General features: G+C 59.3%; 2 protein-coding genes across 3 annotated transcripts; one reads left to right on the plus strand and one right to left on the minus strand.

The window, feature by feature from the left end:
• The first annotated feature begins 516 nt into the window (after nt 1-516).
• Nucleotides 517-17,141, plus strand: VPS26B (VPS26 retromer complex component B). The gene is made up of 6 exons (XM_086341919.1): nt 517-955; nt 9,193-9,349; nt 12,009-12,173; nt 13,881-14,056; nt 15,124-15,266; nt 15,660-17,141. The coding sequence occupies exons 1-6, from the start codon at nt 733-735 to the stop codon at nt 15,804-15,806; spliced, it is 1,011 nt and encodes a 336-aa protein (XP_086198045.1). The 5' UTR covers nt 517-732; the 3' UTR covers nt 15,807-17,141.
• Nucleotides 17,142-17,476: 335 nt separating this feature from the next.
• On the minus strand, nt 17,477-21,970 carry THYN1 (thymocyte nuclear protein 1). Of its 2 annotated transcripts, XM_086341920.1 has the most exons (7): nt 21,798-21,970; nt 20,461-20,642; nt 19,459-19,527; nt 19,029-19,121; nt 18,506-18,601; nt 18,147-18,297; nt 17,477-17,655 (listed from the first exon to the last, which is right to left on the minus strand). In XM_086341920.1, exons 1-7 carry the CDS (start codon nt 21,829-21,831, stop codon nt 17,609-17,611), a joined length of 672 nt encoding a protein of 223 aa, XP_086198046.1. In that variant the 5' UTR covers nt 21,832-21,970; the 3' UTR covers nt 17,477-17,608. The 2 variants fall into 2 exon arrangements, with proteins under 2 accessions (XP_086198046.1, XP_086198047.1); XM_086341921.1 differs by lacking the exon at nt 19,029-19,121.
• Between the last annotated feature and the right edge of the window lie 190 nt (nt 21,971-22,160).

The raw sequence follows: 22,160 nt of genomic DNA on the forward strand, positions 1-22,160 counted from the left end.
AGAGCACCGCCCACCCAACTGAAGTTGGGGGTGGTTTTCAGCTGTCGCTTCAATATGGGGCTAAAGAAACGAGCCAAGTATACTGCCTTCTGGCTCCTTTTCCCTACGTGGCGGACGCACTGAAGAGAAGCTGAAGCAGGGCACTTCCTGTTGTAACTGTCACTTCTGCCGCCTGTCAGGCGGCCTGTCGCCGGCCTGTCGAAGGGCCGCGTTTACCCGTCAGTCAGCAAGCGGAGGCGTACACGTCCGAGTTGGGGAGCTGCCTACCGGTCAACGGGTTAAAGGCAGGAAAGGCAGTCAGATAGGACTCTTTTTTTTAGAAAGGATACCCTTAGGTCTGAGTTTTACTGGACTGGTGTTTGACAGGTCTTGCAGGAGACCGGAAGGAGCCGCCGCCGCCCCGCTGTCTGCCGAGCGTGGGGCGGTGCTCGCGGCGCGCAGGCGCAGTGCGAGCTCCCCGGGGTGGTGGGGGGGGGGGCGGTGGCCGCGCTGGGGGCGGGCCGTGCGCATGCGCGCAGCCACTCCGGCGCGTCCGGCTGAGCGGCGGACGCGCTGCGGGCTGCTCCGGGGCCGGGCCGCTGCCTCTGAGGTGGGCTCCGCAGGCCGCGGCCGGCGGGTGCCTCGCGCGCCCGCTCTGCCCTGCCCTCGGGACCGCACCGGCCCGCCGAACGCGGGCGTCGGCGTCGTGCCCAGCCCGCCGGCCTCCCCAGGCCCGGCCGGCCCGGCGGGGCCATGAGCTTCTTTGGCTTCGGGCAGAGCGTGGATGTGGACATCCTGCTGAACGACGCGGATAGCAGGCGGCGGGCCGAGCACAAGACCGAGGATGGGAAGAAGGACAAGTACTTCCTCTTCTACGACGGCGAGACGGTGTCCGGGAAGGTGAGCCTGGCGCTCAAGAACCCCAACAAGCGGCTGGAGCACCAGGGCATCAAGGTTGAGTTCATCGGGCAGATCGGTGAGTGCGGGGTCCGCCCCGCCCGGGCCCACCCCCCTCCCGCCCTCGACCCCTGACCCAGCCTCTGACCTTCCTCTCCAGACCCCTGGCGCGACCCGAACCCCTGTCCCCTAACCCCCGCACTCACGGCTGCAATTCCAGACCCTCTGTCCCCCACTCCGCCCCAGGCCCTGTGTTCTGTTGCCAGCCGCCCTGGGTCGGAGCTCCGCGGGCCTGCCTCGGCTTCCGTGCCAGCTAGGCCAGCCTGCAGGTCGTGACAACCACTCCGAGCCCCGCGTGGCCCGCCCACTTCTCTCTAGTGTCTGTGACCCACCAGCCTCTTACCGCACCTTCGCTGGGAGCTGTTTGAGAAAGCATCCCCGCGGGCTCCAGCATCAGCCCTGTGTCCACACAAGCTGCATTCCTAAGACTTCTTGATTAGAAGAGTCTGCGGCACTCTTCTCCTTAAAGAAAGGGTACTCCTAAGCCCCAGAACTAAGTGGTCAGAATTTCCCAAGGCTCTAACAGTTTTCAAACACGATTGTTAGCAGCTACAGCTAGACAATAAAAAACAGTAGCAATACAGAAGATTTGGGAGCTGCCAGTCAACACAGGGCTGTCTCCAGTTCTGTTTGGCCTCTCCTGTTTATTAAAACGCACAGGTGTTTCTGAAATAGTTTGTGTCAGTAGTTCAGGAGTAGGGTCACAGTAAATGCCACAGCTGGCTGAAAAGACATCAAGCAGAGACATCGTGCCCCGCCCCCGCCTGCGCTGGCCCTGTGTGGGGGGTTTCCTGGGAACGCTCCTCAGAGGCTGTCTGTCGCTCCCTGAGATCCCAGCACAGAATCTGTTCTCTATTTTGCAGAGACAGAAAACACAGGAGCCCTGGGGAAAGGCTGTGTGCTCAGCACTTCAGTGTCCAGCCTGAAGTATTGGCTTCTGCTATTTAAGTTAACGGAAATCAGACCGAAGGCTGGCTAATCCTATAGGAACCCATCCCTTGTTATTTTAAATCCAGAGTAAGCGTGGCCTGAAGCTGAAGAGTGGGTTTCAGACCCTTTGCTCACATGCCTCCAGCGTAGATAGTGCTCCTCAGCAGCAGTGCTGTCCACACAGGGGGCCTGCGCGTTCTCTGTTGTCGGGGGTGCATTTCACAGCCTCCCCAGCCTCTACCAGCCAGATGCCAGAACCACAGAAATGTCTTACATCCGTGGACGCTAAAATCACTCCTAGCAAAGAGCTCCTGGGGACACAGGATGAACCCACAGCATTCTGTGCTGGGCGTGAGTAAGGTGAAGTTCAGGCCTCCTTAGATTTAGTGTTTTCACATCATAGCTTTAAGGTTGTCACTGGATTCCGCGGCTCTGCATTAGGAGTGCAGATGGGCACGTCTAGCCAGCAGCTGTGCCATCATTCCTGGGGGTGACACCTCCCCGTCTGTGAAAGGTAACCAGAGCACCCCCTGCCCCAGCAGTTGTGGAATGGGCTGTTGAGGGACGATTGGCAAGGTCTCACTCCAGCCCGACTGAAAGGGAGTTGGCTGCCCTGCCTGGTTTCCTGTCTGCTCGCATCCCAGGACAGCATCCCTTCTCAGATTTCTCAGAGCCTCTTCTACTTCCATCAACAGCTCTTCCTGGGCCCCTGAGTCCACCCTGTGGCCTTGGGGAAGCTGTCCACTCCCTAGGCCTCGGCGCTCTCACCTGTAAGGCAGGGACAGCAACCGAATCCCCTTGGAAGAACGGTGAGGGGTCTAGGGCCCAGGCTTTGTGCAGTGTGGGGTGTGTGTGCTGGACCCGAGAGACTTTTGTGACCCAGCCTCCAGGCACTGGAGCGAGGCTGGTGAGTGAGGTCCCCACACCGCGGTCATGTGGTTTCTGCTTCCTTGCGTTCCTGACGATGCACGCAGCGGGCGGGGCTTCGTTCCGGCTCTGAGGTCTTCGGTACCGGTGACATGCCGGGTGGTGGTCCTGCCCTGGCCGCCTGTGAGAATGCTGATGTTGTGCTCCAGCCACCTTCCTCGTTTGTTTCACTCAGAATTTTTCTTCTCGTAAACCATTGTCCGGTTTGGAAGTGTGTACATTCTGCCTGTGCATTCGGTAGGACAGCCTGGTGTGTGACCAAGGCTGAAGCAGAGGGTTACTTGGGTTACATAAGGCTCTGTAACGGGCAGACGTCACTAGGATCTTGTGAGGACTAGAGATCATCGATGTGTGTGAAGTGCAGGCTCTGCCACTTGTCAACCAGACGCTCATAACCCCTGTTAGACTGGATCCGGGGGCTGGACCTTTGAAGAGTCAGCTTTGGTTGCCTTGCTGACTGCCCCCGGGGTCTCCGTGCCAGACCAGCCTTGCCTGCTGTGTGCCCTGCGTCTCCTCCCAGCGGGAGGCATCGCCCGAGTTCTCGCAGGGACGGCTTTCTGGTGGCCGCTGCATGGGTCCTGTTCAGACCGCAGTCCTCAGGGCAGGCCAGCCTGTTTGCGCTGCGGCCCGCTCCGGCAGCCCCGTCTGCACACCCACCACTGCCCTGTCTGCTTGGACTCACGTCTCCCGAGCCTTTCTCCTCGCCTGAACTCACCCCAGAGTTCTGTGCCTGGGTCTCTGACTGCCTGCTGAACACCCGCGGGGTCTCTGCGGGTTGCCCAAGGACACAGCCGAACCAGGTCGCTCCTCTCTCTCCCTGCCCCAGCCCCGCGCTGCCACTCCTCCTGTCTCCCCTGCTCTGCACGCCCCCTGGGTTGCCTCAGCCTCTGGAACCGGGGAGGCCCCGGAGCGGTCCTGCCTCCCCCGGTTCCCCCAGTGGCTCGGGGGGCGGCTCGCCTCAGTGCTCCCTCACCCTCCTCAGTGCCGCTGCCCCTGACGCCTCTGTGTGGAGCAGTCTCCTGACTGGCCTTCCTGCCTCTGTTTGCCTTTTCTTTCAGTTTAGTTTCTGTAAGAGCGAACTTCCTAAAAGGCAGTTCTGACGCTCTCAGTCCCTTCTGTAAACTTCTCCTTGACTCCCTCCAGCTCTTCCCTGAGCTGCCTCTGGTTTTCTCCAGACATGTCTCTCTAACCCTTCACCCAGGTGTGCATTGTCGACTGTGCCTATCAGATGGCTGCGATACTCTGCACCTTCTGGAAGAAGAGGGGGCAAAGACAGGCGTGAATAAGTGTCCCCTGTGGTTCGTGGGGCTGAGATGCACTTTGTTGGGAAGTCCGTGACTTTCCATCCAAGAGGCTGGGTTCACACTGTCACCACACAAGAAGTTCTGTGGCATCTTGTCCCCCTGACACCTGCCAGGACTGGTCCAGTGTGAGCCCCACTCTGATCTGCACAGAGAGAACCTTACTGAAGAGGAACCGTCAAATATTTTTGCTCTTATTTTTATGACTCAGTCGCTCAGTCATGTCCAACTCTTTGTGACCCCATAAACTACAGCATGCCAGGCTTCCCTGTCCTTCACCACCTCCTGGAGGTTGCCCAAGTTCATTTCCATTGAGTCGGTGATGCTATGCAACCATCTCATTCTCTGTCGTCCCCTTCTCCTCTTGCCTTCTACCTTTCCCAGCATCAGGGTCTTTTCCAATGAGTTGGTTGTTCACATCAGGTGGCCAAAGTATTGGAGTTTCAGCTTCAGCATCAGTCCTTCCAATGAATATTCAGGACTGATTTCCTTAAGGATGGATTAGTTTGATCTCCTTGCAGTCCAGGAACTCTCAAGAGTCTTCTCTAGCATCACAATTCAAAAGCATCAGTTCTTTGGCACTCAGCTTTCTTTATGGTCAAACTCTCAAATCTCTACATGACTACTGCGAAGACCATAGCTTTGACTAGATGAATCTTTGTCAGCAAAATGATGTCTTTGCTTTTTTATATGCTGTCTAGGACTGTCATAACTTTTCTTCCAAGGAGCAAGTGTTTTCTGTTTTCATGGCTGCAGTCACCATCCGCAGTGATTTTGGAGCACATGAAGAGAAAATCTGTCACTATTTCCACTGTTTCCCCGTCTATTTGCCATGAAGTGATGGGACTGGATGCCATGATCTTAGTTTTTTGAAAGTTGAGCTTTAAGCCAGCTTTTTCACTCTCCTCTTTCACTTTCATCAAGAGGCTCTTTAGTTCTTCACTTTCTGCCATAAGGGTGGTGTCATCTGCATATCTGAGGGTATTGATATTTCTCCTGGAAGTCTTGATTCCAGCTTGTGATTCAGCCAGCCTCGCATTTCGCATGATGTACTCTGCATAGAAGTTAAATAAGCAGGGTGACAATATACAGCCTTGACGAAACTCCTCTCCCAGTTTGGAACCAGTCTGTTGTTCCATGTCTGGTTCTTACTGTTGTTTCTTGACCTGCATACAGGTTTCTTAGGAGGCAGGTAAGGTGGTTTGGTGTTCCTGTCTCTCAAAGATTTTTCCAGTTTACGTGATCCACACGGTCCAGAGGCTTTAGCATAGTCAGTGAAGCAGAAGTATGCCGGGGTCCAGCCCCGGCTGATCCAGGGAGTTCAAAGCAGGGATGGCATCGGCGAGGATCAGGATACAATAGCTTCAGTTAGATATTAATTAAAGATGTAAAGAGTAATAGAATGAGGATAGCTCAGTAGGAAAATTCAGTGGAGAAAAGAGGCTGAGTAGCTTGGTTTACGCAGGAGACCAATAAAACTTCAAGACAAGAAGCTTGCACCACTTACGTAGGCCACAGGCGTCCTTCCATTCTCCCGAAGGAGAGGAGACACTGAGGCCTCCCCGGTCGGATCTTAGAAGCCCAGGCATAATTAGTAAGCATGGCGGGTTCCGCGCTCCAGATGGAGACTCAGCCAGTGTGAGTGAGAGAGTGCAACATGAGGAGACCAGTATTTCGAGAAACTGATCCCAATTCTTTATTTTCCATGGTCTACTTTTATACACTGAGATGTTATGCAAAAGTCACATGGGGTCAGCAGTCCTGACTTTTATCAAAGTCAGGTGCTTCATACAAATGTATACAGAGGTCTTAGGGGTGTTACGTATCTTCGGGCCAGGGGGCCTGCTGACAATTTATGACCCTCTCCTTGTGACAACGGTCAGTCAACCAGGACACTTATTTCTCCAGGGGTGATTATTCTCAAAACAGACGCCACCCAAATAAAGTTACATTCCTATAGGGTGAGGGTATAGTGGGTTTTAGTTAAGGAAAGAATTTACTTAGCCTAAGGTCTAATGTGATTTATATCAAAGGTTAATACTTATTTCTTCTATATATTCATTAATGTGTGTAAGGGCAGGGGATGTGGAGACTCAGCAACAAACATTGGCTCAACAAATGAAAAACCCTTCACCAATACAATTTCTAATCAGCCCACTATACTTATACTAATGGTTTTCTAACTTTTCTAAGGAACCTGTTTTTAGAAGGTTTAAAGCATCTCGTGCCTCTCACGGTTGGGAGGCTGTGAGCAATCACATGTGGCCGGACGAGCCTGTCAGGCAGGCTAGAGAACCTTCAGAGGAGTTTGTAGGTTAAAACACTCTTGTCCCGCTCAGGAGTTTTTATTATTAACTGGAGCTCTAAATTAACTCCTTCTCCGAAAGAGGTTGTGGGGGACAGCCCCCCATAAAGTCAGAGGTGTAGGTGAGAGCACAAAGTAGTAAAGTAGGCAGGCTCTGGTTATGGGGGTAGATGCTCGAGGATTTCCAGGGGGACTCCTGAGGCTCGATCCCGCCTTTGGGTATGTTGAGCCTCCTTCCTCATGACCTTTGCCACAGGCCAAGTGCCTCACTCTGGCCCCCAACAGAAGTAGACGTTTTTCTGGAACTCTTTTGCTTTCTCTATGATCCAGTGAATGTTGACAGTTTGATCTTTGGTTCCTCTACCTTTTCTAAACCTTGTATATCTTGTATATCTGGAAGATTTCAATTCAAGTACCACTAAAGCCTAGCTTGAAGGATTTTAAGCATAACTTTACTAGTATGGGAAATGAGCACAGTTGTCCAGTAGTTTGAACATTCTTTGGGAAGAATGCCCTTCTTTGGGATTGGCATGAACACAGACCTTTTTCAGTCCTGTGGCCACTGCTGAGTGTTCCAAATTTATGGACATATTGAGTGCAGCTCTTTAACAGCATCATCATCAACAGCATTTAGGATCTGAAGTAGTTCAGCCTGAACTTCATCACCTGCACTAGCTTCTCTGGTAGCAGTGCTTCCAAAGGCCCACTTGACTTCACACTTCAGGATGTCTGGCTCTAGGTGAGTGATCACACTGTCGTGGTTATCTGGGTCATGAAGACCTTTTTTGTTTAGTTCTTCTGTGTATTGTTGCCACCTCTTCTTAATCTCTTCTCACTCTGTTGGGTCCATACCGTTTCTGTCCTTTATTGAGTCCATCTTTACATGAAATGTTCCCTTGGTGTCTTTAATGTTCTTAAGGAATATTGCACTCCAAAGTAGAGAGCTAGCCTCGGGATCTAAGCCCCCAGGTGAGCCGGAACCCATCAGCCCAGCATTTCCCACTTACGGTCCTCAGACACTGGGCTTTGCTCCACCTGCTGCTGTCCCCTGAAACCACGGCAAAGCTCAGAGCTTGGCACCCAAGACACCCAGGTACCCAGTTAAGGGCTCCACCCGTTCTGGTCAGCAGAGGCTCCTGTAGCCAAGGACCAGCACGAGGCAGAGGACAGGCCCCTGTCTGGGCTGGCTGGTGGCCCCTCTCCCCTTGGCCCCTGTGCGTACTCCCCTCCCCCCCGCCCCCGAGGGCACCCTGCCCCCGCAGCCGCGCCCTGATGGTCTGTTGACCCCCATGTGGTGGGCTTGCTGCCTGCTGCTGACACCACCTGGCCTGAGGAGGCAGGTGGGTTGTTGGTGACCTCAGGTGGCTCCATGTGTAACGGGGGATTAGCAGCAAACTGTGATCACAGGGCGCTCCGTGCGGGACCAGTGCTCCAGGCTGGGCCTGACCTCACTGCAGCTCCCGTGACGTGGACGATGCCCTGCCGCTTGGGAGAACAGGCTCCCCGGGGCCGGTCTGTCAGGGCCCAGGGCAGCTGGCCCGAGAGCTCCCTGGAAGCTGTGCTTTCCCCCCAAGCGCCCCTGTGGCAGGCCTGGTTGCCGTGTTGGCTCTGGGAGGCAGGAGATCTGGCTTCTTGACTCCAAGAAGGCTTTGATCGTCAGGGGCTTCAGGCCTTTGCTGTCTGGGGTCTGCCCAGCCCCTCATGCTCAGGCTGTCCCTGAGAGAGGCAGCCGAGAGGTGCGGGCCAGGCCTGGCAGGGGGTGGTCCCGGCCCCCCTGTCCAGGCAGCCAGCAGCAGATGCAGTGAGAGCACGCCGCCTCCCGCGTCCTCCCGCCGGAGGCCAGTCTGTCAGGGCCAGGGCCCAGGGCTCCCGTCCTGTCCTGCTCAGCCACTGTGGGGGGGGGAGGTGGGCAGTTCTTGACTGCGCTGGGGCCACGTGGAGTTGGTCGGTAATAAGTGTCCCCGTTGCACAGCTGGGGACGGGGGGCGCTGGGGTCCGGGGCCTTGTCTCCAGCAGCCATCTGGAGCACAGTTCACCACTTCAGCAGCAGTGTGACGTGGGCACAGACAGCCAGCAGGACTGTCTGAGAGGAGGGTGGGTGTGCAGGAGGTCTTCTCAGAGGGTGGTCTCGGGACAAGCAGGAGTCTGTTAGGATGTCCATCCTGAGTCCCACCCAGGCCCCAGAATCGGAGATATTGGGGGGGAGTGCCAGCCATCTGTGCCTCAGCACAGCCTCGGAGGTCCTGGTGCTGACACGAGTCTGGGGACTGGGGTAGCCTGACAGCCCCTCCGTCAGCGGGGCCGCGTGGACCCGTCTCCAAGTCCTCACCTGCCTCCCGCCTCGTGTTCACCCCTGATCTCCCGGGGCCCAGGAGCAGACACGGCCGGGCAGGAATCCTGGGGCGCTGGGCCCGGCCCCGCCCCGCCCCACCGCGCCTAAGTTTCCTTGTCTGTTAAACGCGTGACGGGCCCACCCAGCCTCTCAGGTTGCCCTGAGGATGGTGTGACTGAGTGACGGAGTCGAGCACGCTTCCCACACTTAGGAATCGCTATAACTGTGTAAAGAGATGCGGTGTTTCGATGGCAGTCCCCCCGCTGTGTCCCCTGGGTGCTTCCCTGGACAGGGTCTCCACAGAGCGCAGGGTGTTTGGGTGCAGGGCTGCCGTGCGGGGCGGGAAGAGGGGGTCGCTAACCGCCGTGCGGCTCCGCGGCTGGGAGGGGCACTTCCGCAGCGGGCCCCCGCCGCCCTCCGTGGGCCAGGCTCCAGTAGGGAGGTCTCCGCTCTCCCCGCAGAGCTCTACTACGACCGCGGCAACCACCACGAGTTCGTGTCCCTGGTGAAGGACCTGGCCCGGCCCGGAGAGGTCACGCAGTCACAGGCCTTTGACTTCGAGTTCACGCACGTGGAGAAGCCCTACGAGTCCTACACCGGGCAGAACGTGAAGCTTCGGTAAGTGACGTGACTCCTCCTCCTCGGGTTCCGCACACGCCGGGACGTGGACCTGCGTCCTGTCACGTGAGAAGGGGGTCACAGATTTGGATTCTTTTTTAAATTTGTGTTTGACTGCGCCAGGGCTTCACTGTTGCCAGCGGGCTATTTGTGTTTGACTGCGCCAGGGCTTCACTGTTGCCAGCGGGCTTTCTCTAGCTGCGGGGAGCGGGGGCTTCTCATTGCAGTGACTTCTCTTGTTGTGACGCACGGGATTAGTTGCCCTGAGGTGTGTGGACTCTTCCTGGACCAGGAATCGAACCCATATCCCCTGCAGTGGCAGGCAGATTGTTAACCACTGGACCACCAGGGCAGTCCCAGATTTGGATTCTGATCCCAGACCCATCCTCTGCATCTTTTGGGACAGAAGAGGATAAAATGTAGCACAGTGTGAGAAGCTTTAGAACAGGAATACACACCTTTTAAGTACAGGGGATTATCTTCCTTGTTTCAGTCTTGAAAACCCAAGGGGGGCACTGATCCCAGGGCCTCTGGGCTGTGTGATGTCACCCGGACTTCTGGCTCCAAGTTGTGGTCATCACCTACCTGGGGCCTGCGTGGGGGACTGCATGGGCTCTGGGGAGGTCTCCCCTCTCCCGTCAGAAGACGGACTGCAGGCTCTTCTTTTCCAGCCTTTGCAGGGACGTCCAAGCGCCAAAGGTGCCCCATTCAGCAGCGCTCTGTGACTGCTCTTGGAGGAGGCAGCACCAGCACGCACTGTCTAGTTAACTGTCAGTTAAGCTGGGCCGGGGTCTTATTGTGATTTAATGTGATGCTCTGCAGTAGATTCCTCATAGATGTTCCTATGTCAGAAAGATGTTGAAAATAGTATGGCAGTTACTCAAAATATTAAAACTACCAAATGATTCATCAATTCCACTTCTGTGTGTAAATCCAAAAGCAGTGAAAGCAGGACTCAGATGCAAGTGCTCTCACGTTTGCAGCAGCGTTCCCGGTAGCCCCAGGGTGGACATGACCCCAGCGTCCATGCTGAGTGGTTGGGCGCCATGTGTGTCCACGTGGTGGAGTGGTGCTGGGCCTTGAAGGGGACGCAGACCCTGACCCCTGCTACGGCCCGGCAGAGCCTGGAGAACCTCGTTCGCAGGGAAAGGCGCCTGTGTTCCCTTGACAGGCAGCTCCTGCGAGGTGGTGAAGACGTCCAGGCGAGGCCAGGGGCTGGGGAGGAAGCTGCAGGCTCGAGCAGGACCCTGAATAGCAGTCTCTGGGGCATGCTCTGGGTACTGACGACTCCGGGACTGGTTAGAAGCTCAGGAGGAAAGCGTAGCAGGAGAAAGACTGGATGTATGGAGAAAGGTGGGAAGTTGCAGGATCGAGATGTCAGGACAGTGGTTCTCTACCAAGGGTCCTGTGTTAGATTCACTGGTCGGGGTGGGGAATTATTAAAAAAAAAAAAAGTGCAGATTCCCGTGTCCTCCTCCAGGGCAGTTTCATGTCAGTTTCGTGCCCAGGGTGAGTCCCGGGCGCCTCCAGACGCTGGAGCAGGAGTCGCCGGCCTCTGGCGGGCGCAGAGGAGGCCAAGGGCTGCTGGCTTCCACCTCTGACAGGTGCTCTGAGGCCTCGCCCACAGGGGCGGGGCTTGGGGGCCGCGAGGGTGCCGGGAGGCGGGAGGGCGGGCGGAATGCCGTGAGAGCTGCCCAGGACGGCCTATTTCCAGCGAGGCTGCCGCTCTGCGTCCCAAGACGCCATGCAGACCGACTGCCTGCCTGCCCTCATGTCCCGGGGCTGGGGCACCGGGGAGGCCTCCCTGCAGGGAGCGGTGAGAGCCACCCAGGACGGCCTGTCTCCTGAGGCTGCCGCCCGGCGTCCCAAAATGCCGTCCTAAAATGTAGACCGACTGACCGCCTGCCCTCATGTCCCAGGGCTGCAGTGCTGGGGAGTCCTCCCTGCAGGGCTGGCCCATGGCCCGGCACAGCCCTTCACGGCCGTGTCTCCTCTCTCCCACGCTGGGCGTGAGAGATTCAGACCTCTCCTCCTCTGCTGCTCTACTTCTGAGGCCGGCTCTCCCTGAAGGCCCCTCTCCCCTCAGCACCAGGTTGCTGCTTCTGGCTGGCACTCTACAAGCGCTCTAGTTTCCCGTCGATTGGTCGTCTCCCCGGGCAGGGGGTTGGGGGGACCGCAAGTCATCTGCGACTCCATCTCTGCATCCTAGGTCCGGTAATAAACGCTGTGGGGACTCGCTGACCTGGTTTCTCCATCACCTCTTCCTGTCACTTAACTGTGGGGGACTTGAAACATGCTCACTCATGGAGTACTGTCAGATAGCATGCAGACCTATGAGTACATGGTCCCTGTGTCCGAAGAGCCAGGAGGAGCTGCAGAAATAAAAGTGGCACACAGTGCCTGGCAGGTGGCCTTGAGGCTGCTGTTGGGGTACAGCCCCCCTGGTCCCCGGGCCGGGCTCGGGGAGCAGCTGGGGAAGGGCCTTTGAGCTCCCTGCAGCTATAATGGCAGGAGTGTGTCTCGTCTCTGCCGGGAGGGGGTGCCCAGAGGCGACTGCTCAGAAGAATCAAAGCCGCAGAGGCCGACTCAGCCAGGGGTCCTTGGGGCGGCGGTGGGTGAGTAAACCTAGGTCCCTTCACTGCTCGCCCGCCTCCCACAGGTACTTCCTCCGGGCCACCATCAGCCGCCGCCTCAACGACGTTGTCAAGGAGATGGACATCGTGGTGCACACGCTGAGCACGTACCCCGAGCTGAACTCCTCCATCAAGATGGAGGTGGGCATCGAGGACTGCCTGCACATCGAGTTCGAGTACAACAAGTCCAAGTGAGTGGCGGCGGGCGCCTGAGGGGAGGGCGCAGGACGCGATCTTAACCGGCCAGAGCGCCTTCAGATTGCTGTTTAGACGCCGGCTATTACAGCGTCAAAATACCTCAGGGCTTGTAAATTGCAGAACTTACTGACCGTTCAAAAACTACCACAAGCATCTTTCTTTTTAATATAGTACATTGCTGAAAATGCTGGAAAATCAAATATGCAAAGTAAATGTATATTCGACTCACAGAACTAAAAAAGCCCCCGCCTCGCTAAGGAGGGTCTCTGGGTGCGGCGGCCTCGCCTCAGACCTGCTGGCCTCCAGAGGCTCGGGGCGGGGGCTGCCTGGGCAGCCCTCCTGAGGGACTGGGGACACGCGGCCTCCTAGGACTGGTGACCGACAGCTGCACTTCCCCCCATCACCGGCCTGGAGCCAGCCCAGCCCCATGGGCCCCACCTGTGGGAGCGGCCCCGCCCCTGGGAGGAGCCCTTTGCCTTCTCCTTGCAGTCCGGGGCTCGCAGGCCTTCCCAGGACGGAGCCCCCACAGTGCTGCCCACCAGCACCCCAGCCACCTGGTGTAGGAGGAGCCACCTCGTAGAAAGACAAGCAGCCTCCAGCCAGCAGTGCAGTGAAGACCAAGCTGAGCAGGAGACAGGCCTGTCTGAGGCTGGATGGGCACACCGGGCCCTGCCCGCAGAGCAGGCTGCGCCCAGAACGCGCGCCTGCTGTCCCGCCCACAGGGGGAGCCCGTGGCTGCGGCGGCATCCCGTTCTGCCCACAAGGGCTCAGGCTGGGCTTACCGGCACTTCAGCTCCTGTACCTGGGTGTCCCGTCCGAAAATGAGGGGCTTGGGTCAGGTAAATGGAAAGGTGCCGGGAAGGAGGAAGAGCCCAGGCCCCCAGAAGAGCTCCTTTGTGTCTCTTGTGGGTAAGAGTCCACTGAGCATGGAGGGGCGCCCGGGTTGCAGACCCATGAGAGCCGGGAGAGCGTGCACTCCAGCATCCCTCCCGGAGGCTGCACTTCAGTGCTCGCCATCCCCCCCAGGAAGGGGGCGCAGACGGGGCTGGATGGGGGCAGTCCCCAGCCTGGGGCCAGGCCCAGGTGCACACCCTGCCTCTGTCAGCGGTCTGTCCTCCCCTGTGGTCAGGGCCTGCGTCCTCAGCCCCCGCCCCCAGCTCCCATCCCCTTCCTGAACTTCACTCAGGACGTTTGCTCTCAGTGGCCACAGCGGGTGCAGCCCAGCCCCGACCGGGGAGGGCCTCGCTCCCAGGCGCTGGAGGAAGACTGGGACCTGGTCACCACCCCCGGTGGGCCAGCCTCTCACCCCAGAGCCTCTAAAATACATGCTGGTGGGACCTGGTCACCACCCCTGGTGGGTCAGCCTCTCACCCCAGAGCCTCTAAAGTACATGCTGGTGGGACCTGGTCACCACCCCCGGTGGGCCAGCCTCTCACCCCAGAGCCTCTAAAGTACATGCTGGTGACAGCAAGGGCAGGGGTGACAGGGACCCGCTCTCTGCGGCGTGTGTGGGATGGCAGTGGGAGTGATGCTGGTTCCAGTGTAGGGCGTTGGGATTTGCTCCGCGGGGCGACCTGGGGGCAACATGGGCCCGTGTGGCCTCAGCTTTCCTGGCCCACCACCCCCGGGCGGGCGGCACCCTCCCCGGATCCAGGAGGCCTATTCCGTCTGCAGCCGCACCTCTTGGTTCCTCTCTGCAGGTACCACCTGAAGGACGTCATCGTAGGGAAGATCTACTTCCTGCTGGTGCGGATCAAGATCAAGCACATGGAGATCGACATCATCAAGCGGGAGACAACCGGCACGGGCCCCAACGTGTACCATGAGAACGACACCATCGCCAAGTACGAGATCATGGACGGCGCGCCCGTGAGAGGTGAGCCCGCCAGGCTGGGGGCGTCGGGGCCGCTGTCACGGTCAGTGGCCATGAGCCTGTGCTGTCTTCACTTGCACCGTCCTTGCTGCTGGGGGAGCGAAATGGTCCTTCCTGCTAGTTCCTGCACCAGGCTGACAAGCCAGGCTCTGGACTGCCTGGCCAAGTGGACACTCCCTGCTGCTGTGCACGGTGCTGGCGTGACCTCTAGGATGAGTGGAGCGTGAGCTGGTGGGACCCTGGTGGTTCCTGGGAGGAGCGATTGTTCTGGTTCTTTATCGGTGCTGCAGATGCCCACGATGCACATTTTCCCATGGACACGCTCGGTGCCGCCAGGCCTCACGCAGCTCTCCCCAGTCCACACCATGCGGGAGGAGGGTGTCGTGGCTTCTCAGGTCCTTGGCCTCCCGAGCAGGGTCTTCGGGGCAGGACTGGGCCATCCTGCCCGCTGGCTTCATTGTATCCCCAGCCATGCAGCCGGGCCAGGCTTGCCCTCCCTGGGGCACCGTGGGGCCTGTGAGCCATGCAGGGTGGCGTGCATGGGCTCCGTGCATGGCTTTGGGCTGCTCCGTGTCTTTGCGCTTGCTCAGTGGAGCTCTGTCCTGAGTTTGTTCTGCTTAGCTGAGGAAGGCACCGTGTTAGAGGTAGAAGGGATCTGAGATGCCATATAGCCTCATTCCCTCACTTTCCACGCAAGAACAGGAGAGTCCAGGGACAGCAGCAGACCCACCAGAGTTCAGTGGAGAGAGCTGGGGCCCGCCAGTCCGGGGGCATGGGGTGGGCCGTGCCAATTGGGGTGGGGAGCTGACACTGGAATCGCTGGGGAAGACAGTGCGCTAGCTAAGGTGGGACAGCTGGCTCTCACAGCCCAGCCATTGGACTCTCTCACTGGTAAGAGTCAGAGCTGTTCATCTGGCGTCCTGTGGTTAGCACTCTGCCACCCCGGTCCTGGCGGGCTCAGCCAGGAGGAGACGGAGCGGGCCTAGCCCATCAGTGGGCGGCAGGCCTCACGGAAGCGGGCGGCGGGCGGGGCGCCTGCCCTGCCCCTCTGACCCCTCCCGGCCCTGCAGGAGAGTCCATCCCCATCCGCCTCTTCCTGGCGGGCTACGAGCTCACGCCCACCATGCGGGACATCAACAAGAAGTTCTCGGTGCGCTACTACCTCAACCTGGTGCTCATCGATGACGAGGAGCGGCGCTACTTCAAGCAGCAGGTGGGGCCGTGGGGGGCGGGGCGGGGCCGCGGGCGGAGGCGCGCTGGGGGGCGGGGCCGGGGGCGAGCTGGTGGGTGTCTGTGCTGCTTGGTTCACCCCAAGCGGCGGGGAAAGGGTCTGTGACGCCTGGTTCACCCCGAGCCCCGCGGCCGGCGGCTGGGACGGGGTCCCAGTTGACACCAGAGCCGGCCTCGTCAGGCCCAGCCCCCTTGGCTGCTCCGCCCTCCGGGCCCCAGGGGATGGACAGCTGCGTTGGCGGGAGACCAGGGAGGCCTTTGCCTAAGAGTCCCTGGTACCCTCCCCAGGCCTCCCCTCATGTGCCCCTCCCCATGTGCCGCCTGCCCCCTAAGACTCCCCAGGCGCCTCTCACGTGCCATTCCTGCCACCCCGCAGGAGGTGGTGCTGTGGCGGAAGGGCGACATCGTCCGGAAGAGCATGTCGCACCAGGCAGCCATCGCCTCCCAGCGCTTCGAGGGCACGACACCCCTGGGGGAGGCACGGACCCCCGGCCCACTGTCCGACAGCGGCAACAGACAGTAGGCCCAGGGCGGGGAAGTGGCTGGGGCGGGAGATCCGCTGCTAACCCGCGCTCGCAGCCTGAAAACAAACCATGTCTTTGACGTAAACCTTTTTCCTGAAGAACCTGAGGGGCTGGGGTTGGGAGGCAGGGTGTCCAGGACCCTGTGCCCAACGTGGGCGCGGGGAGGAGGGGTATACCCTGAGAGCTGTCTGTGGGGCTGCAGAGGGCGAGGCCCGCAGACGGGGCTCAGGCCAGGAGCTGCCGCGGGAGTCTGGACGTGGTGCTTTGGCGCTTCCACAGGCCGCCATCGTCCTCCTCCGACTCCCAAGCATGGTCCTGGACTGGACAGGGTGTGGGGCGCCTCTGGCCGCCGTCCCCAGGCACAGAGACACCAGGGTCCGTGTGGCACATGGACGGCAACGGGGAAAACTCAGTGGTCGTTTGCAGCACAGTGGCCTTGGGCGCCCAGGAGCCGAGGTGCTTGGTCCCTGCTGTCCGTCTCATTCCCGGGGACCAGCGCTTAGTCTGATGCCTGGAAGCTGTCCTTCTCCCACAGCTTGGGACCAGGGGTGTTCTGTGTATGTGGGTGCTTGCCACGCTGAGGGGGTCTTCCACGTCCCCACCACGCCTGGGCCTGTCATGTTAAGGGTGTGGCTGTCCGTCCTGGTCTCTCATCTCTTCTAAAAAGACTAGGCAGACCCTGGGGTCAGCAGGTACCATGCGCCTGGGGGTCTGGGATCTTTGTCTTCTGGGAGGTTTGTTCTGTGTCGTCTTTAGAGGGACCCCTCTTTTCCTCGGAAATCTGGGCAACTGTGGGCCTTGGACTGGGCAGGGCTTGTGGGTCAGAGCTAGACTGGAGAGAGGGGCGTTTGGGCGGCAGCGTCGGGAAGAGCGCCGGCACTGGGGCAGGAGAGCCAGGCAAGGGCAGGTGGTCCCTCAGGTGGACCACGGTTCCGGAGGGCAGAACAGCGCCCCTGGGCTTTTCCAGAGCGTGAGCTGAGCCCTGGCCCCCCAGGGCAGCCTGCACCGTGACCGTGAGGACTGCCCGCCCACCCTCTGCCCCCAGCCAGCTGCACCCGATGCCCGTCCTCTGAGGGAGCCAGAGCGCAGCCGCTTCCATTCTCTGCCTGCCCGTTGTCTGCCTCTGCGCCAGACAAGTGCGAGGCGGCGGCCGGGACGCCGGCAGAGCGGAGGGACCGGACAGGCAGTGTGGCCTGCGGTTGGGCCGCTGCGCGTTCACAGGTTTCTTGATGTGTGTCTTACAGTGGCTGTGTTTTAAACCAAGCTCTGTGTGAGCTGTGTGTCTGATTAAAGCAAGCCCCTGGGCTCAGAGGCCCAGGGTCGTGCCCATGGCCCACCAGGCTCTGTGCTGTCTTTATTGCCCCGCTGCACGCGCCACTCCGGCCAACGACACCTGCCCTCCCCACGCCTGCGGGCCCTGATGAACAGTGATGCCCACATTGTTAATGCCAGTTTCAGACAAGCACGTGGCTGAGAAAGGAATTTCGGATTGATTCCAGCTTGGCAACTTGTCCTGAAACTGCTGGTTTAATCTCCGTGGGACCAGAAGCTTGAGGGGCTGGCAGGGAAGGGTAGAGACAGCCATGTCAGCAGACTGGGCCCTGCATCAGGCCAAGGGGCTGTGAAACCTGTTCTACCCACGATGCTGACTGAAAGAAACGCTTCCAACTTAAGCATGGGTGTTTATTAGAAAGGACCAGGCCCCACTGCTCACAACCGGCGTGCTCCCCACACTGCCTCTTGTCTTGCGGTAGCTTGACTTTGGGGCAACACCTTGTCAATTTCAGCAGCCGCATCTCCATTAACTCGGTTCCTTTTCCTCGAGGCTCAGGATAAAATCAAACTCCTCTGCCGAAAAGGGCACGAAGAGGAAGAATTAGGTCTGTATCACCCCTTGAATGGGCTTTCCAGGTGGCGTCAGTGGTAACAAACCCCCCTGCCAATGCAGGAGGCCTAAGAGACACGGGTTCGATCCCTGGGTCGGGAAGATCCCCTGGAGGGCATGGCAGCCCAGTCCAGTGTTCTTGCCTATGTTCTTGCCTAGACAGTCCCACGGACAGAGGAGCCTGGGGGGATATGGTCTGTGGAGCCTCCACTCTGAACGGAGCGGTCCAGCAGGTCATCTCCGGTGCAAGGCCAGCAGCCGCTCCCTCGGGAACGGGGCAGGGGGCTCTGGCTGCTGCCACACACGGCACCCTGGGCAGCCCAGGGAGCGCCTCTCGTGGGAGTTACAGGGGCAGGGACACAGCCCTTAACCGCTGTGCTTAGGCTTCCCCAGCGAGTACGAGAGAACTCACGGTCGTTCTGGCATGTGGTCCAAAGACAAGGGCCATCCTTACCTCGGGTCAGGCGCTGGACGGACAGTCTCTGGTGAGTGAAGAGAGCCATGTTTTTCAAAGGGCCGCCAGAGGCTCTGTGTGCTTGGTGATGGGCTCTGAGCTCAGCCAGGGGAATGAAACGCTTCATCGTCCGCACAAACTGTACGTCCACCTACAGGACAGCGGCGTGCGGGGCAGGAAGCACACCCAGCTGCGTCAGCTGAGTGTAGGAGGCCCCGCGGCAGGGTGCCCGCGCCCGTCCTCCACCCCAGTGGCAGAGTGGCCTCACTGACAAGCAGGGCTCTGTGCCCTGCCCTAGAGACCCCAGAGCCTCTGCCCTCTGTCCATCCATGAGCTGGGAAAGAGAGGAGTAACTTTACCATGGACCACTTGGGGTTGTCTTCCTTGCTGGATGCATCATAGTGGGGATTGTTTTTCTCAAACTGTGTGTGGTCTGGGTAAGCCTCCTTCACAATCTGAAATCAGATCCGAGTCTCAAGTCATTTGTCCAGTCAGCTCCACAGCCAGACTTCAGTCTGAGTCCAGCTTCCATTTCTTGGCCTACATGGTCTCACCCCGTCTGTCTGCCACAGAGCCAGCGAGGGCTTAGACGTGTGGGAATACTGCAGTCTGAGGCAACCCTGACAGTGGGCTCCCAACCAAGCAGAGCTCGCTGCTGGCACTGGTTTCCCCACCCACAGTCGCGTGTCCGCTGGCTGCCGGCCTGCCTGAGCGCAGGACCACGAGAAGCCTGTGCCTGCGGGGCCTGGGATGCAGGCCCACCTTGCTGTAGGCCTGCCACCTACTCCTGACCAGGGTCGGGGGGCGTCGATGACCCACCTAAGCTGTGTCCCCAGACCCACATGAAGGGAGCCGGATCAGCCCTCAGCCTGGATGCCTGACCTTCACAAGGCCCGCGATGCCCGGCTCTCTGCAGTTGCTGTGGTAGAAGAAGGCCTCCTCGTCCAGCCTCATGGCCCTCAGGAAGTTTCGGGCCTGTTGCAGCAGACAAGGAACAAGCGCTGTCCTCCCACTGGCGGGAAGCACCAGCCAGCGGAAATCGAGTCCGCCTTTGTTAGCTGAGACTCCTTTCTGCAGCCTACCCCCCGCTTCAGTTCCGTCCTTGCCTTTTGCCCAGATGTGTATCAGGACACTGGCTGGAACACAGGCAGTTTCAAACTGCAGGCAGCCAGAAAAATTCAGGTATTTATTGTGTATCCTCAGGTTTGGGTTCAGGGAAAAAGCAGCCTTGGCCGAGACAGCTTCACTCCTGAGTAGTCAGAGGGAAGCAGGCTTTTCCCCCCAAGCCTCACGGTCCTGCAAGCCCACCTACCTGGTAGTTGCGAACACCATCCCAGCACGTCGTCTGCCTGGGCTGTGCCTGGAGATCCTCGATGCTGAACTGGGCCAGAAACAAGGTCATTTGGTGAACTCTCCTGGGCCAGCAGGTCAGGACGTATGGAAGCAGACATGTTCTTCCCCGTTTAGTGTGAGCACTGCTGGCAGCAGGGCCCAGGAGCCTCTGGGAAAGTACCCCACAGCCGTGCGTGCCAGGCACGCAGACAGCAGCCCTGTCCACCCTGTCATCTGGGCCCAGGAGCCTCTGGGGATAGTACCCCAGAGCTGTGCATGCCAGGCACGCAGACGGCAGCCCTGTGCCCCCCTGTCATCCCTCACAGTCCAGAGGATTAGGGGAGTGGGTAATTAATCTGCTAATCCCGTTATCTCTATTTCTCTATTATTAAAATATATATCCCTTCTATAGCATCTCCAACTGTGTTGTCTCTGGGCTGTGTGAGAACTGAGTCACACTCACCCCCTGGTTACCAGCTGTTGGCAGGGAGATACCTAAGGGCACAGTGGGTGGCCAGAGAAAGGCAGCCTGAGGCCAAGTGCTGCCTGGCTTGGGGCTGGTGGACCAGCCTTTGGGCTGCATCTGGCCCACGCCTGACTCGCAGACAGTTTCACTGGAGCACAGACAGGTGGCCTATGGCCAGTTTTTTTTGTTGTTATCTTGCCCGGGCGTATAGCTGACTGACAACATGGTGAGTTTCAGGTGGACAGTGAAGGGACTCAGCCATAGGACCACATGAACCCGTTCTCCCCCAAACTCCCCTCCCACGCACGCTGCGTGGCCCCTTCTGGTGACGGCAGCAGCACTGCGACCATGACCGCCCGGCCCTCTAGAGAAAAGCTGGAGGGTCACAGCGCAGATGGCAATAAACCCTGCTGGTCCTACTCCACACCATCGTCTCCCTGCTCCTCAGAGGCAAGAAGTAGGTGATGGGCCCTGTGGCGTCCCCTGTGCACCGTGGAGGTGGGCGCAGCACCTCACCTTCACGTCCACGCCTTTCTCCAGTCGACTTTCTGGCTCTGACTTCATCAGCCAGTAGCTGCTGAGAGCCTCCCCACTGTCTTCAAAGACTGGAGTCTTCTGGAGGCTGGAGTTCTCCACTTGGGCTGATGCCCTCCCTAGGTTCTTAGTTTTGGTGCGTTTTTCTTCTGGCCCCTTCATGTCTGCAAGAGAAACAAAAAGAAAACTTTCTTACCTGCTGAGAAAGTTCTGATGCAGGAAAAACAGCTGCTCTGGAGTCAGAGTTTCCCAGGTGGTGCTAGTGATAAAGAACCCACCTGCCAACATAGGAAACTTAAAGCTATGGCATTCAGTCCCCAGGGTTGGGAAGATCCCCTGGAGGAGGGCATGGCAACCCACTCGAGTATCCTTGCCTGGAGGACCCCATGGACAGAGGAGCCTGGCGGGCTACAGTCCATGGGGTCACAGAGTGAAGCAACTGAGCACAAGCACAATACAAAAGCCTGGCGTCATCATCAGTGTTGAGGAACATGAGCTTCTATGTCACGCAGACTCCTTCCTTGCTCACTGTGCTCTGAGCCTGCCTCCTTTCCACTCCTTGAAGGTGCTCAGAGAAGATGGATAAAACCACCACTGAGGAGTCTGCCGGCATGGATGAGACTTTTGCCCTCCAGCGAAGGAAATGTGCCTGAAGCAGAGTGGGTACCTGGTAATTAAGAACTGTTGAGTTTTTACCTGTGCTCGTGGTCACGCTCAACCTAAAGCAGTCAGTCCACACCATCCACCTGGAGGGTATGCGCCAGATTCTACGCCAGCCTGCCACGCTGGCCTGAACCCACCTGACCCTCCTGCACGGCCTCTGGACTAAGTGGAAGCTCCCACGTGAGCCATCCTGAGGCCGTCTAAGACGCGGCACCCTCCTGCTGTGCCGGTGGCCCCCTTGGACAGTGAGCGGGACTCGGTAAGCACCGGGCGCACTGATAATCAACAACCCGAAACCCTCGCCCGTCTCCGGGAAGCACTTCCTCTGCCTCTGAGTGCTCTGCTGCTGCTGCCCTTCCACTGAGAATGCCACTCACCCTGTGAACACGAGAGACGCCCCGCTTTCCTACCCATTCTCGACGCTAGACTCAAAGCCCCCGGCCCCCCGACCCTTTCCCTTCGGCGTGTGGCTCCCTTGGGAGTGGGGGCCGCGCGCGCCGGCCCTCGTCCCACCGCCTTCCCCGGACAGTCAGCGCTCGGACGGACGAGTGGCAGAGAAGGGCCCAGGACAGAAGCCTGGGGGCGGCTCGGGGCCCCGAATCACAGAACCAGCCTCGCGGCCTCCCCGTTCGCGCTGAGCGGCCCGGCGCGCTCACCCGGCCCCGCCGGCCTCCTCCGGGCTCGCGGCATGCTGTCCCGCGGGTCGGGACGGCCGCAGCCTCGGGCGCTCACTGGACCCCTCCGCGGAGTCCCGCGAAGCCTCTGCGCCCCGCGAAGCCCCCGGCGCGAGCCTCCGTAGCTCCCCTCTCTCAGTCTGGGCCTCACGCTCAGGCCCGGCCCCGCGAGCCCCGCCCCCGCCCCGCGGCGCTCTCCAGTCTTGGCACGCGCGCCGCGGCCCCGCGGGCCTCAGGGAATTGTAGTCCCGGCTCCTCCCACAGGCGCCCCGAGCACGCCCTCGGGGCCGCGGCGCGCACTACAGCTCCCGACGTACAGTGCGGCGCGACCCCGCGGCCTGTCTG

The sequence above is a fragment of the Bos grunniens genome, chromosome 15, assembly GCF_055505025.1.
Source record: "Bos grunniens cultivar Pamir isolate PY7600 chromosome 15, Bosgru_T2T1.0, whole genome shotgun sequence".
Lineage (NCBI taxonomy): Eukaryota > Metazoa > Chordata > Mammalia > Artiodactyla > Bovidae > Bos > Bos grunniens.

Coding starts and splice junctions, on each gene's coding strand:
- VPS26B (XM_086341919.1), top strand. CDS start 733: ATGAGCTTCTTTGGCTTCGGGCAGAGCGTGGATGTGGACATCCTGCTG. Junction 956..9,192: donor TGAGTTCATCGGGCAGATCG/GTGAGTGCGGGG, acceptor CTCTCCCCGCAG/AGCTCTACTACGACCGCGGC. Junction 12,174..13,880: donor TTCGAGTACAACAAGTCCAA/GTGAGTGGCGGC, acceptor TCCTCTCTGCAG/GTACCACCTGAAGGACGTCA.
- THYN1 (XM_086341920.1), bottom strand. CDS start 21,831: ATGCCGCGAGCCCGGAGGAGGCCGGCGGGGCCGG. Junction 19,122..19,458: donor ATGGTGTTCGCAACTACCAG/GTAGGTGGGCTT, acceptor CTGCTGCAACAG/GCCCGAAACTTCCTGAGGGC. Junction 18,298..18,505: donor ACAACCCCAAGTGGTCCATG/GTAAAGTTACTC, acceptor GCTGTCCTGTAG/GTGGACGTACAGTTTGTGCG.